At 42.3% G+C, this 12,740-nt stretch overlaps 1 protein-coding gene across 2 annotated transcripts in view; it reads left to right on the plus strand.

Moving 5' to 3' along the window:
- CNTNAP5 (contactin associated protein family member 5) overlaps positions 1-12,740 on the plus strand; it is a 311,049-nt gene that overhangs the window by 69,615 nt on the left and 228,694 nt on the right. The window contains exon 2 of one of the 2 annotated variants that reach the window (XM_083584551.1): positions 1,920-2,030. The exons of the other annotated variant lie outside the window; for it this stretch is intronic. Coding sequence (XP_083440677.1) covers positions 1,920-2,030 — 111 coding nt within the window. The remainder of the gene's footprint in view (positions 1-1,919; positions 2,031-12,740) is intronic. 2 annotated transcript variants of the gene reach the window in all.

A 12,740-nucleotide genomic window follows, 5' to 3' on the forward strand; every position in this document is an offset into this window, starting at 1 on the left:
TGGAACTAGCTTCTGGCATAATTGTTGTGAAAGCCCATGCAAAGGGCTCATTTTGTAAGAATCACAGTAAGGGAAAGCTACTGTCGATTCACTGCCTTGAAACAACCCCATTTCTCCTGCTTGAAGTGTCCTGGTTTTGCCAGGTTACTCATAGATGTGTGTGCAAAGGTCCAGCATTTATAATCTATTTATGGATTAGTGGTCTTCAGAGAGAAGGATTACCTTTTGGAAGATTGCTCGGCACAACTCAGGAGATCTATCCCTGGAAAAAAACACCCCGGTTACTCTGTTTTACATTTTAATTTAAAATATGCAGTGAATTAATGTTATTGTGAGAGCCTGAAGCTTTCCATTCCTTGACTCTCCTAACCTTAATGTAGCATTAACACATTTTAAAATGTATTTAGCCATATTTATAAGAGCTGGAAGATGCTTGTGAAGTCTGAGATTTTGCTAACCTGCAGGATTTCCCCACTAATTATATACTCAAGTTTCCCTCCAAGGGAGATTCAGTGAATATCTGTGGGTTTATGCTTGAGTGAAATTCACGGCTGTATATACTAACTAGGACAGTAGGCATGCAGTAGAATAGGAAATGAGCAAAGCATTTTTATTTTTTTGTCACTAGCTTCATTTGCATTGTGGGTTCAAAAGTATATGGAAATCTGTGGCTCAGTGATGAGGATGTTTTTAGACCAAATTATCCAATATTCTCATTTATTATCTTATAGGAGCAATAGAAATTTCATGGTTTAAGTCAATCATTAAGAAAAAAAACCCCCACACAACATGACTAACATTCTAAAATGCACACTCTCTACAAAATAAAATTGAATTATTTGGTTCTTGATGCATATTTGGGCCTCATATACTGTGGAGAAGACCTGTACAACTTGTGGCATACACTAATTAAGTCTGAAAGAGTTTCTCTCTTTGCCATCTTAAAACAAGGGCTTAGCACTGGGCTCGTCCTGAGAAAGAGTTTTGCCCAACTCAGAATCTTGCATATGAACTATGAAGACTGTTGGAGGCCTAATATAAACATTATTTTACTGTGAATTCTGTCCTCTTCTTTACCCGTCCTTACTTATGCAGTGAGGCAGCTGTCTGTAGACGCTTCAGCAGATGTGCTTCTGAAGAGGTTGTGAGTGCTGGAACAGGACTTGCAGAAAGCTCCATCCACTTGGAAAGGCATGCCACGCTATTTGGCATAGTATACTCATCCTGGTTGCACAAAGTGGTGTCCAGCCTTCCAGACATAGCATTGTGGATACAGTGTTTTGAATTGAAACCACTTGCTAAAATGGAGCCTTTTCCCTCCATTTTAACAAGCCACTCCAACAAAAAACTGCTCTGTGCTGATGGAGTAAGCCTCTTTGAAGGCACACTCCTATCTCCAATTTGCTGATTGGCACTGGGACTGCACCTTCAAAGAATGCTGCTGTAGGTTCTCTTCAGTTGAACTTCGGCAGATGTCAATCACCCGATGTCATTATGACTGCCAAAGTTAACCTGTCGAAGTTAACCTGTGGAGGGTGGGAGAGGGAGGCATCCAGCCCACTGGCTAGATCCAATGCCTTACCCATGATACAACCTTCTGAAATAATTGCAAGCATCCAGGTTTGTACCAAGGGTGTGGGGAGTGTAGATACAGCCCATCACTGGCTTTCATAAGCTACCACAAGAACTGTTGAAAGCTCATGTGAACAGCATAAAATATAAATGCAGCCTCTTTATGCTCTTATTCACAAATGTGTCATCAACAGCATCATCTCTTCTAGGGGCAGCTCATTAATGGTGGCCAGACAGCTTTGCAAGGGAAAGAAAGAAAGAGACTGAAAGTGGGAGGGAAACCCTGATAGGCTAAAGGTGCACTACTTTTATATTTGATGCCTGCTATACTTTCTCTTGTTCTGTAGATAATTGTGAGGAGCCACTGGTATTCTCGTTACCTGCGACATCCTTTGACAGCTCCTCTGAGCTCTCCAGCAGTCACAGCCCCATCTTTGCAAAGCTCATCAGACGGGATGGTAAGATCACTGACAGTCGTAATATTGCTGTGATGCATAATTCATCGGAGCTGCTCTGTGTAGAGCCTTCAGTCAGCCTGCGCAGAAGCCTCCCTTAATATCCCACAGGTAGCACGACTTCAAGGCAACTTAGGAAATTATAGTGGGAAGTGGCAGACGCTCATGCATGGAAGTGATCTGAACTCCTTTGCACTTCTTTGGAGGAAACCATAGCATTTAGCAATTATAGGAGAAGTCTGCTCCCTTTTAGCATTCAGTTGCATACAAGTGGGAGAAAATGATAATCTGGGATTCCTAGAGCCTGGCCTAACATTCCCTCTGTGGGTTTCCTTCCCACACTGCCCCAGGTCAGCAACCCAGGCACTTCCCTCCTGGGAGCTTAGCTAATGCTAGCAAGGAAGAGCCAAGTCTCAAACTTGTCCCACATGATTTAAGACCTGACATTGGTGAAGGAGTGTTAGAGACAGACTAATATGAGAAAGAGATGTACTGCATCAGCTCTGATGCGACCGAAGCAACCTTAAAGATTCAGTCCACATTTCTAGGTGGCTGTGTAAAAGAACCTCCTCAAAGCCATAGGGGTATTCCTGTTCATTTTTATTTTGGACTCCAAAGTCATTCCTTTATTTGCCCTTTGCATGGTGGAACTAAGCACCTTTGGCTTCTATATAACATTGCCATTAAATGCATGCTAAATATTAAAAATAAGAGCCGATTTTCAGGGCTTCACCATACAGCCAAAGATTGCTGCAGGTTGGCTGCAGACTATCTAGAGGCATTATGCCTGGATGAACACAGAGGAACTATTTGATGGAGCCTGGATATTGGAGTGACAACCTAAGCTCTAGGGAAATGAATTGAGTTGTGGTTCTGTGCTTATTTGATGGGAAAAGGGCCATCTTCTCTCAGCCAGTATCAGCTGAGAGTAATCCAACATTGGATTGCTCCAAGTCTGATTTCATGCTCTGCATTCACGTACCAGCTGGCAAACATGTCAAAATAGTGATCCAGAGTATGGAGTGGCCACCCACACCTGCTCGCGCAGTTGCCATCCATGTTTTCTCTGTGCTTAGTGAGTTTGCAAAGCCCATGTTGTGACAAACTACAGCTAATTTTCTGGAACCTTAAATTGTTTTTATTGATGCCCTAAATTATTTGGTATTTGACTTCACTGGGCCCATTAAGTAGATGCTCCCAGTAAGAGGCGCACAATTTCCAGACATCACAAAATTGTTCCAAAGCTGTTGCATATTTAGCTGGAGACAGCAGGCTGTCTTTTTCTTGTACTGGAAAGAGTCTGAGTTGATTCTGAACTGTAGCTGCAATCAGCAAATTGAAAGGTGCTGTAACAAACTGAGGCAACACTGCTATCTACAGGACTGCCTTACCCATATATACCTCCTAGGCAACTGCGCTTCTCAGATGGAACACTGCTGAAGGTATCACATGCCCCAGAGGCATGCTTAGTTTGTACTAGAAACCGTGTCTTCAGTTTTGCAGCTCCAGGCCTCTGGAATCAATTACTAACCCAAATTAAACATGCACATGGCATAATTGCATTTAGGTGTCCACTGAAGATATGTTTTGCTTAACATTTTCCCTGAGATGTGACCCAGTCATTAACAATACATCGGAATATGTTTTTTTTGTGTGTGTGGGTGTGGGTTTTTTAAAATAACTTGTACTTATTGTATATTATTTCATGTTTATCTTGATATATCGATGGCTTCAAGCAGTGATTTTTAAACTTGTTGATAACAATAACTACAAAGAAGTCAAGTCTAGTAGTACTAACAGATAAAGTTTCCCATGACTGGCATTTTCCATGTAGCTTTGATCTGCAATGGTCACATGATCAAGGTTTTCACTCTGTTCCTGCTTAGCTCAGATCAAAGTGGCTGGGAAGGCTCTTGGTTATATTGTATGTTTCTATGCTATTTTATGTGGGACGCGGGTGGCGCTGTGGGTTAAACCACAGAGCCTAGGACTTGGCGATCAGAAGGTTGGCGGTTCGAATCCCCGCGACGGGGTGAGCTCCCGTTGCTCGGTCCCTGCTCCTGCCAACCTAGCAGTTCGAAAGCACGTCAAAGTGCAAATAGATAAATAGGTACTGCTTCGGCGGGAAGGTAAACGGCGTTTCCATGCTTCTCTGGTTCGCCAGAAGCGGCTTAGTCATGTTGGCCACATGACCCGGAAGCTGTACGCCAGCTCCCTCGGCCAATAAAGTGAGATGAGCGCAGCAACACCAGAGTCTGTCATGACTGGACCTAATGGTCAGGGGTCCCTTTACCTTTTTATGCTATTTTATAGTGTTGGGTATGAAACACAATGACCTGCATTCATATGCATGCTTCATCATCAGTTCTTTTGGGTGTCTTCCATATTCAGAGGCTGCATGCCACCAAGTACTAGGAGTGGGCATCGCCTCTGTGTGGGGTCCCCATTCCGATTAGGTCCCACACTCTTACTATGTTTCTTATATAATATCTCTATGGTTCTTTAGATCCATAGGCTTTGCAAGAAGCAAGGCTGTTGAAAACATTACTTGTGGAACTCTGGATTGTTTTTTTGTTTTTGTTTTTTGTTGTTGTTAATGTACAGCAGTAGAGGATTTTTTTAAAAAAGTGTTAAAAGCCTCATTTAAGGTACTGTACTATAAAAATACCCACCTATGTTCCTCCGCTTTAACTACACAAAACATGGAGCTCTTCAGAACATCACAGGCAGCATTCAAGACAGCACCACATTATTAGGCCTTTACAGGTCTCTGATAGGTTTATCAGAGGATGCAAAAAAAATATCTGGGGTGGGGGTGAGGCTGGTGGGAAGTTGCAAATATTTTATTTTTAAAAATGCAAGAAAGAAAACATACCACTTGACCATCTCTGGAAGGGCATTCCACAACAGTGTCCCTAGTAATTCATAATAGTGTTGTGGAACAGCTGGGTGATCACTGGAAGACAATCTAATGAAGACTGCAGATGTTAAGGAGGCTGAAGGGCTCTGAGACCTCTGGTGCCACCTCAGTTCTCACACTAACTGTCAGATATTAAACCAATGGATTCATGGCAGAGCTTGCATCATGGGAATAAGGTTGCCTTGCTAAAGTCAGCTAGCGGTGGATTCCTATGCCAGCAGTTGAAAGCTTGGAGGACAGAAGACTCACACTGCCCTCCTTTCACCCTTGTCTGTAACTGTTGGGACAGACCAGTTCTATCACTGACTCACCTCCATGGTTGTAGGCAAAGTTGCATAACATAGTGCAATGATTTGGAGCAAAAACGGTCAGGTTCCAAGCGGAAGATTTCATTCTGACTTGGTCAACTTTCTAGAGACATATCCTGATCAGCACTACAAACATGAATTATAATGTCAAATTTCTGGATACCTGTAGCCATTTAGCAGCAGCCCAGAGAAAAACAGGAAAGTATTTAAGTAGACTGGTGTGTGTGTGTGTGTATGGGGGGGTTGATATTCATAAAGATAAATCAAGTCTGACCTACTTCTGGATTAGCAGAAAGTTTATTAGCCAAATTTGCACTGCCCCACACAATACAATATCAGCCTTTGAATAAATAATGAATTGTTGCATTTTAAGAAGTTTACAGACCTGAGTTGTTCAAGGAAAGAATAATTAATACTCAGGGGAGTCTGCCTAAACAAGCCTCATTATGCTTCTGCAAGGGGTTTTCTTGTGCAGGTGGGCCTTTAATTTTTATTTTAAAAATGGCATCCTTCCATGCTTATGAGGTGCAACAGGGGAGCTTCTGTGCAAGAAAACAAAAAGAAATAACAAAGTAAGAGAACAACTTAGAAGCCCAGCTCTATCTGCAGTTTCTCAGTAAATACCTTTGAATCATCGTCTTAATTTGCAGGTGTCAAATTTGGCTCAGTGCTACTGTGTTTTATTTGACTTTTGAAGATTGGCATTTTTAAAAGTTTCATTTTTTAAATAAATAAATTAAAAAGCATTCATAACTGTTATTCAGAATGGGGAACGGTTGCTGTGACTTTAAAATTAAAAATTATATGTAAGATGCAAACATTGAATGAAAAAGGAAATGTTTGGCTCAGATTTACTAAATATAATAGATTCAAATGAGAATAATCAGAAAATTAGGCAAGTTAACACCACTAATTTTCCAAACTTAATCATGCTTTTCTCCTCACACGCAATATTTTCATCTTCAATCTTCAGAAGACCCCTACCTTCTCCTAGCACCCTAAATAGATGTTGTAATCCTGAGGCAGGTTACCCTTGGCATATGTGGCCCAAGGCCTAATTTGCTTCAACCAAATTTTCTCTGGCGGTTCTGCCCTTCAGTCTGACTCTTCCTGGCAAGCCTCATCCCTTTTGGTGGGTGAATATTAGCCACTACACTACACTTCAGTGGAGCCTGGAGGAAGTTTGGGCAGAGGAAGGCCGGGCCATTTAAACAGCCTGGTGTGACAGCTGTGAGAGAGAAGGCATATATCTCAGGAAGATGGTTGTGCAGGAATAAGGGAATCACTAAATGGACCGTGGAACTCCATGGACCAAGGGAAGAAGCCAGGGATGCAGAAAGGAATTCACTGTAGCCCCTGTGAAGACCAGGGAGATCCTTGAGCCCAAATGGATGGCTGAGAGCAGAGCCTGGGGGACATGGGGTGGGAGCATTAGGAACAGTGCATGGTGATCTTGAGGTTTCTTCTGCCTTAGCATAGCTGCCAAGTGTCTTGATTTTCCAGGGACCATCCTAGAATTATGAAAGATATCCTGGCTCCTGATTTGATCTTGGAATGTCCCTATTTCCCCTGTCAGTACCACCACTGCTGAGCTTGGGAGGAAGATGAACCACTGCTTCTCCCCAACAATGACAACTGTGGCTGCAAGGCAGCATCCCATTGTCTCTCCATGGCTGCATCTGTTAGCCTCCTCCCTTGGGCAGCTGATAGCAACTGCTGAAGAGTGGGAGAGGAGAAGAGGCCGCGGCTGCCAAGGCCCAGGCCTGTGTGGCTTGCCGACTCTGAGGGGGAAGGCAGAGGGCAGGGCCAGTTGTCCTGGGTGGGAAGAAAGGGGGAGAAAAGTGGTGTGCAAGGAGTCTTGATTATTTTTAAAATGCTTTGTGCATCTGTGTCTAATCTTGCCGCTTAATGAAATTGATTTATTGGTGTGTGTTTTACTTTTTTGTAAATCTACCAAAGAATAGAATAGAATAGAATAGAATAGAATAGAATAGAATAGAATAAAAGAAGATTAATGGGTTTTCTCAGGACAGTGGAAGGCATGTGTGCTGTGTCCTGTTGATGTAGTGGTGGCAGCAATTGCCCTTCTTCTGACAGGAAATGCTTGGGAGGGGGTGTACAAAAGTGGGGGGTTGAGGAGGGTCAGTTGAAAGGAAGAAGTGAGAAATGTCTCTGTTTTCATCCAAGGAATGGGATAAAGTAATCTCTGGCAGAATGACTGCGCCCTTGGCTGAGCTCCTATTTCCATGCCACCTGCCAGTCATGGCTCAAGGCTATGTAGAGCTGCTGCTGGATCACTTTCTCTTCTGGTTCAAGTATGGTAGCTACTGGGCTTCAGCAAAAGAGATGTGGCGGCTGCCTGGCCAGACATTCCATGGATGCTGGCATTTGGCCCAGTGGCAGCTGGAGCACTAGACGAGGTAGCAGCCACCCACAGACTGAAGGAGTGAGCCCTAGTGTAAGCCTTCAGCAAGTCTTGCCAAGCCAAGACTCATGGCATGAGACTTAGTGAAGGTTTATTATATTTCAACCCAAGCTTGGTGAAGCTGCATGAGACTTGGAGCAATTTAGCGGCAGCAGCTGATGTTAAGTAGAGGCTGCCAGCAAGGTGGCCCCTGTCTTAGTTGGCAAAAAGGATTGAGTCAACCTTGTATCCATCTCTGCTATAGTCTAATCTAATTCTTACTTGATTGTTTATTATTTATTTATTTATTTATTTTTGTGGTGGGGAGAAGTGTACATATTAATTTCAGAGTTGATTTCAATCTGCTCTATTATTATTTGGCGTTTGGATTAGGATAGGAGATGGAAGTAAGACTGCCAATATCATAATGCTTTTGTAAAAAGATCTATGATGGGGGTTACATTTGGAGCAATGTGTGCTCTGTGATCCATGTTGGAAATGACGTCCTGTGTTGTGGTCCTATGCCAGATACCATAGGGAAAGTGGCAAGGTTGCCGGCTGAGAAACTGGCTCCAACAAAGGCTGGGAGCAGACTGAAGCCTTTTATGCCTCTTTTATGCACACCTTCTCTAGGCTTCAGCCAGTTGAGAGGACTTTGGAGCCTTAAAGGGCAAATCCTCTGGCCTGAAGATAGCCTTTCTCCAATAGCCTTCCCCAGACTGCTGATATGAAAATGGGAGGCATTTCTTTGGGTGCCAAGCAGAAATCCTCATGTTCACCTTGAATTTTGCTTTGGGTAGAATTTGGCAGAATTTGTACTTGAGTCAAAAGAGATGTGTTACACTGCAGTCAGCACAATGGTTTCCAGAATTATCGCTGCTACATTTGTCAGAGGTGAGAGCATTGCAATAGAAGTTTATTATGTCTATAGAGGAAGAGTGGGTGCTAATTCAACAGAACCTTTAAATAAAGGGGAATTCATTCATGCATATTCGTGAATTAAAGCAAACATTGTTCTAGTTCCCGTTTCTCAAATGCAACTGAGACATATGCATTCCCACATGCCCCAGCTAGTTCAGTCACACTCAGTTCTTCTTAAATTGTCACACAACAAATTTTATTCATTTTTTTGTGTGATCTGTACCTTTGTCTTACATAGTTTGTTCTTGTTTAAGCTGAAAAAAGTTGAGAAATGTCTCTTTCTCTTGGCCTATCTTGTACTACATGTTGTTGCCTTGGAAAATATAAGGTCACACGTAATATCGCATATTTGGCTCACAGCTCAAATAAAAGACCTTTTCGTTTCCATCACCTATCTCAGCCTGTAGTGAAAAAGAAGCACACTTGTTGAGTGGAATTTAATTCTTCTTTGTGACGATATACATCTTTCCCAGGAATGTCAGTGGATTATGGGCAAAAGGAAGGGTGGAAGGACAAGACCCCGATGACTTTATTTTGTAAACTGTTGAATTAGAAAGAAACACCATTCACTACCCTATTCTTTCAATTTTATCATGATTGCTGGGACAGTGTGGATATTTCTGACAGCAGTGGTGGGAAATCTAAACAGATGCAATAAAACCACATATTTGGCTGAGCTGCTATTAATAACAGAGTAATATCATTGAAAGATATCTGCAGTCCACTTTAGTCCTATGCCTGGGTTTTTAACCTGTTCCTATTTCATCTCTGTGCTACTGCAGATGCTGTAGCAATAAACTTTCATTTTCCTGGCCCTCAACGACTAGCATATGCTCCCTGGAGTATAGATGCCACAAGAGGATGGTAGAACAGATGGCAGGAAAGAAATCACCACATTCTAAACATGCCAGAATATGCACATACATTATTATTATTATTTCAAATGAAGAAGAAGAAAGAAAACATGAGAATGAAATAGTGAGGAGAGGTGAAGAGGCTTTTTTACAGATACAAACCCGTCTTCAGCTTTCTTTGCATTAATTGTGTAAAATACATGTATTGTGTTCAGCAAAATGAGAAATATCTACTTTGGCACCTTATACAACAGCTCACATCCAGGCTGCTTCTGCAGAGCTGATAATTTCTTCTAGGAGATCTGGATGGATCAAAAATGCATCTTATGACAAACCTGCACTCCCGCCTCCATACCCAATTAATTCTGTCAAACAAAAGCTTTGTGAATTTGTGTTTGTGCCAGCTTATTGTCAGCACCTGCCCAAGGTAGCTTAGAACAAGTAAAAGCTTTGAAATAATTGACAATGCATTCATATACATGCTTGCTTAGAAGTAAAACCCACTAAGTGTAATATGGCTTACTAGAAAGTGTATTTGGGATTGCAGCCTGAGACAGTGAAACAATACTGCTCAAAAATAGCAAACAATACTGCTTCAGTAGTCTTCCATTACTTATGGATAGTATATGATGAAATTTTAGAATATTATGTTTTCAATGTGTGGTCATATTCCCCCTCCCCCTTAAAATGTAGATGACAGAAAGTAGTCTGATTTCAAAAGAGAGTAAGGAAATCACCATGCGACTGACACCTGTCAGGTCCAAGTAGGAGTGTCAAGGATGCACTGACAAAAATGTCTGCACTGAGGTGCCAGTAGCTAAAGTTGCATCCTCACTTGCCATGGCTGAAACAAGCTCATAGTCTTTGCTTGGGATTTGGTCAGGTGAAATTGATGTCATTTTGCCAGACCTGTAATATTTGCTTTAAAGATGAGGCCTTGTGCTGTGTGTGGCTAGCAGCAGCTAGCTGGGAGCAGAAGGATGGAGAGTTTAGAGCATGGGTAGCCAAACTAAGGCTCATGGGCCGGATTCGGCCCAATCGCCTTCTCAATCCGACCCGTGGACGGTCTGGGAATCAGCATGTTTTTACATGAGTAGAATGTGTCCATTTATTTAAAGTGCATCTCTGGGTTATTTGTGGGGCATAGGAATTCGTTCATTTTCTTTTTTCAAAATATAGTCTGGCCCCCACAAGGCCCAATTAGCTAAAGTGGTGCTTCAGGTTAAGAACAGTTTCAGGTTAAGAACGGACCTCCGGAACAAATTAAGTACTTAACCCGAGGTACCACTGTAAATCACTTTTTCTTTACCATTCTAGGTAAGGAGGGACAGATGAGATTTCTTTTCTTCCTTCTTTTCTATAGCCAACTCTGGCTCTATATCAGCCTAGTAAGCCTCTCTCAAAAGGAAGAAAGAAGTGGCTTTGGGGAGAGCTGAAAGGGCTGGGAAATTGAGTGATATTCTTTGCCTTGAATTTTAATCTGAGCTGGAGAAGATGCCAGGATCCTTGTATTGCCTACCTCTCCTCTGAGAAGTGCCAGCTCCATAAGCATCTCTGTGCACAGTCAGTGTATTCCCCTGGAAGAGTACTAGCAGTAAACCTCATCCCAGGCTAGAGTGAACAATGAGTGATATTTCAAAATAGAGGACAACTGCAATGCAGCAAGTCTGGGAATGAATGCTGGGCAAAAGGTTACACATTATTAATATGCAAATTGAACATGTTAAAATAGCATTATTAATTAGAGCTATTCCAACAGGTCCTTTAACTCTGTAACACATAGAGTGTATATATATCAGATTGGTAAATGATTGCAGAGACAGAAGTAAGATGGATGGGAAGAGATGAGAGGGAGAGGGGCTAAAATGTGAGAAGAAAAAGGAAGGAAGGAAGGAAGGAAGGAAGGAAGGAAGGAAGGAGAAGAAGAAGAAGAAGAAGAAGAAGAAGAAGAAGAAGAAGAAGAAGAAAGTGGTAGAGGGAGTGCAGATAGTAGCAGAGCTCTCCTCCTGGATCTTTTGTCAAAGGCCTTGTATGTCTTTACAGTCCATCCCCCTCTGTGTCCGGAGAATGCATTTCTTTGTAGGATTCTGTGTGCAGTGATAGAGCAGTTCTGGGACTCAATCTTACCTGTAAATAATGCCATCTGCTCTGTAAACCCTGATGCCAGGTGTGTGGGTTTTTTTTGGGGGGCAGGGATGGAAAAGTTATAGTTAGTGCTGAAATCTAGTGTTGCCAAATCGCTTTGATCTTGCCTCACAGTCTTCATCTTGTCTGGACAAAGATGTGGGATAATCAGGATTAATCCTCTTGTGTCCTATCCCTGCACATCCCCTGCATCCTAATTTAATCAGGGCAACAATCCATCACCCATTAATTCACAGTGTGAAGAGCCTGGCATTCTCATGTACCCTTCCATCCACCAAACATGAAGCACCTACCTTTTCAGAGAGAGTACCTCTGTCCTTTTATTTCCTTGGCAAATCATTTTTGCACAGAATATTCATTTTCTATGAATACTTAGAATCATAGAATTGTAGCATTGGAAGGGACCATTCAGGAATCCTTTGTCTGACATGCAGCTGAAGCCCACGACCCTGAGATTAAAAGTCTTGTGCTGTACCTGCTGAGCTATCAGATACTTATATTTCATGAGTAGCTGACTTCAAATTTTCTTTTCTTTTCTTTTTTTGGAACTTATCCCATGGACATCATATTTGTACTACTCCTGTTTCTCTCTAGCTTCCTTGCTATAATCTTGGTTTCATTTCTTTGCCCCCATTTTGCCTACTAGCCCCTGCCGTGGTTTGGGAACATCAGAGCATCCCTCCTCTGCCTCCTCCCCCTTCCCCATTCTTTTCATCCTTTCTCTATCTCTCCACACATACTCACATTCTCTCTGTCTGACAGAATGTCTTGGCTCACTATGACACTATGTCTCTCTTGCTCTCTCCTCCACCCTCCTCCTATCTGAGGCAGCCCTCAGCTGAAACTAGCAAATTTCTAAGCCAGCTCTTGCCTTCCTCCCTAGCAGAAACTGAGCCATGGGAAGCAAAGGAATGTAATACCTAGAACCAAAATAAAATTTCCCTCAACCACCCATTGTTTCTGAAGGGCTGTTCCTTGAACACTGAAGCAGATTTGAAACATGTATATAGATGTGGTCCTCAGAAAGCATGGAACCACAAGACATTCTGCAGATGCTTAGAGAAGCTTTTATTGTTTTATGAGCAGTTCACTTGCTCTAAAGCTGAGTCCTGCCCTTTAAGATTAGTTCTAGAACTTGATGTGTCTTGATTACAATTAAGC

This window comes from Podarcis filfolensis (genome assembly GCF_964270895.1).
Source record: "Podarcis filfolensis genome assembly, chromosome: 1".
NCBI classification, from domain to species: Eukaryota; Metazoa; Chordata; class Lepidosauria; order Squamata; family Lacertidae; genus Podarcis; species Podarcis filfolensis.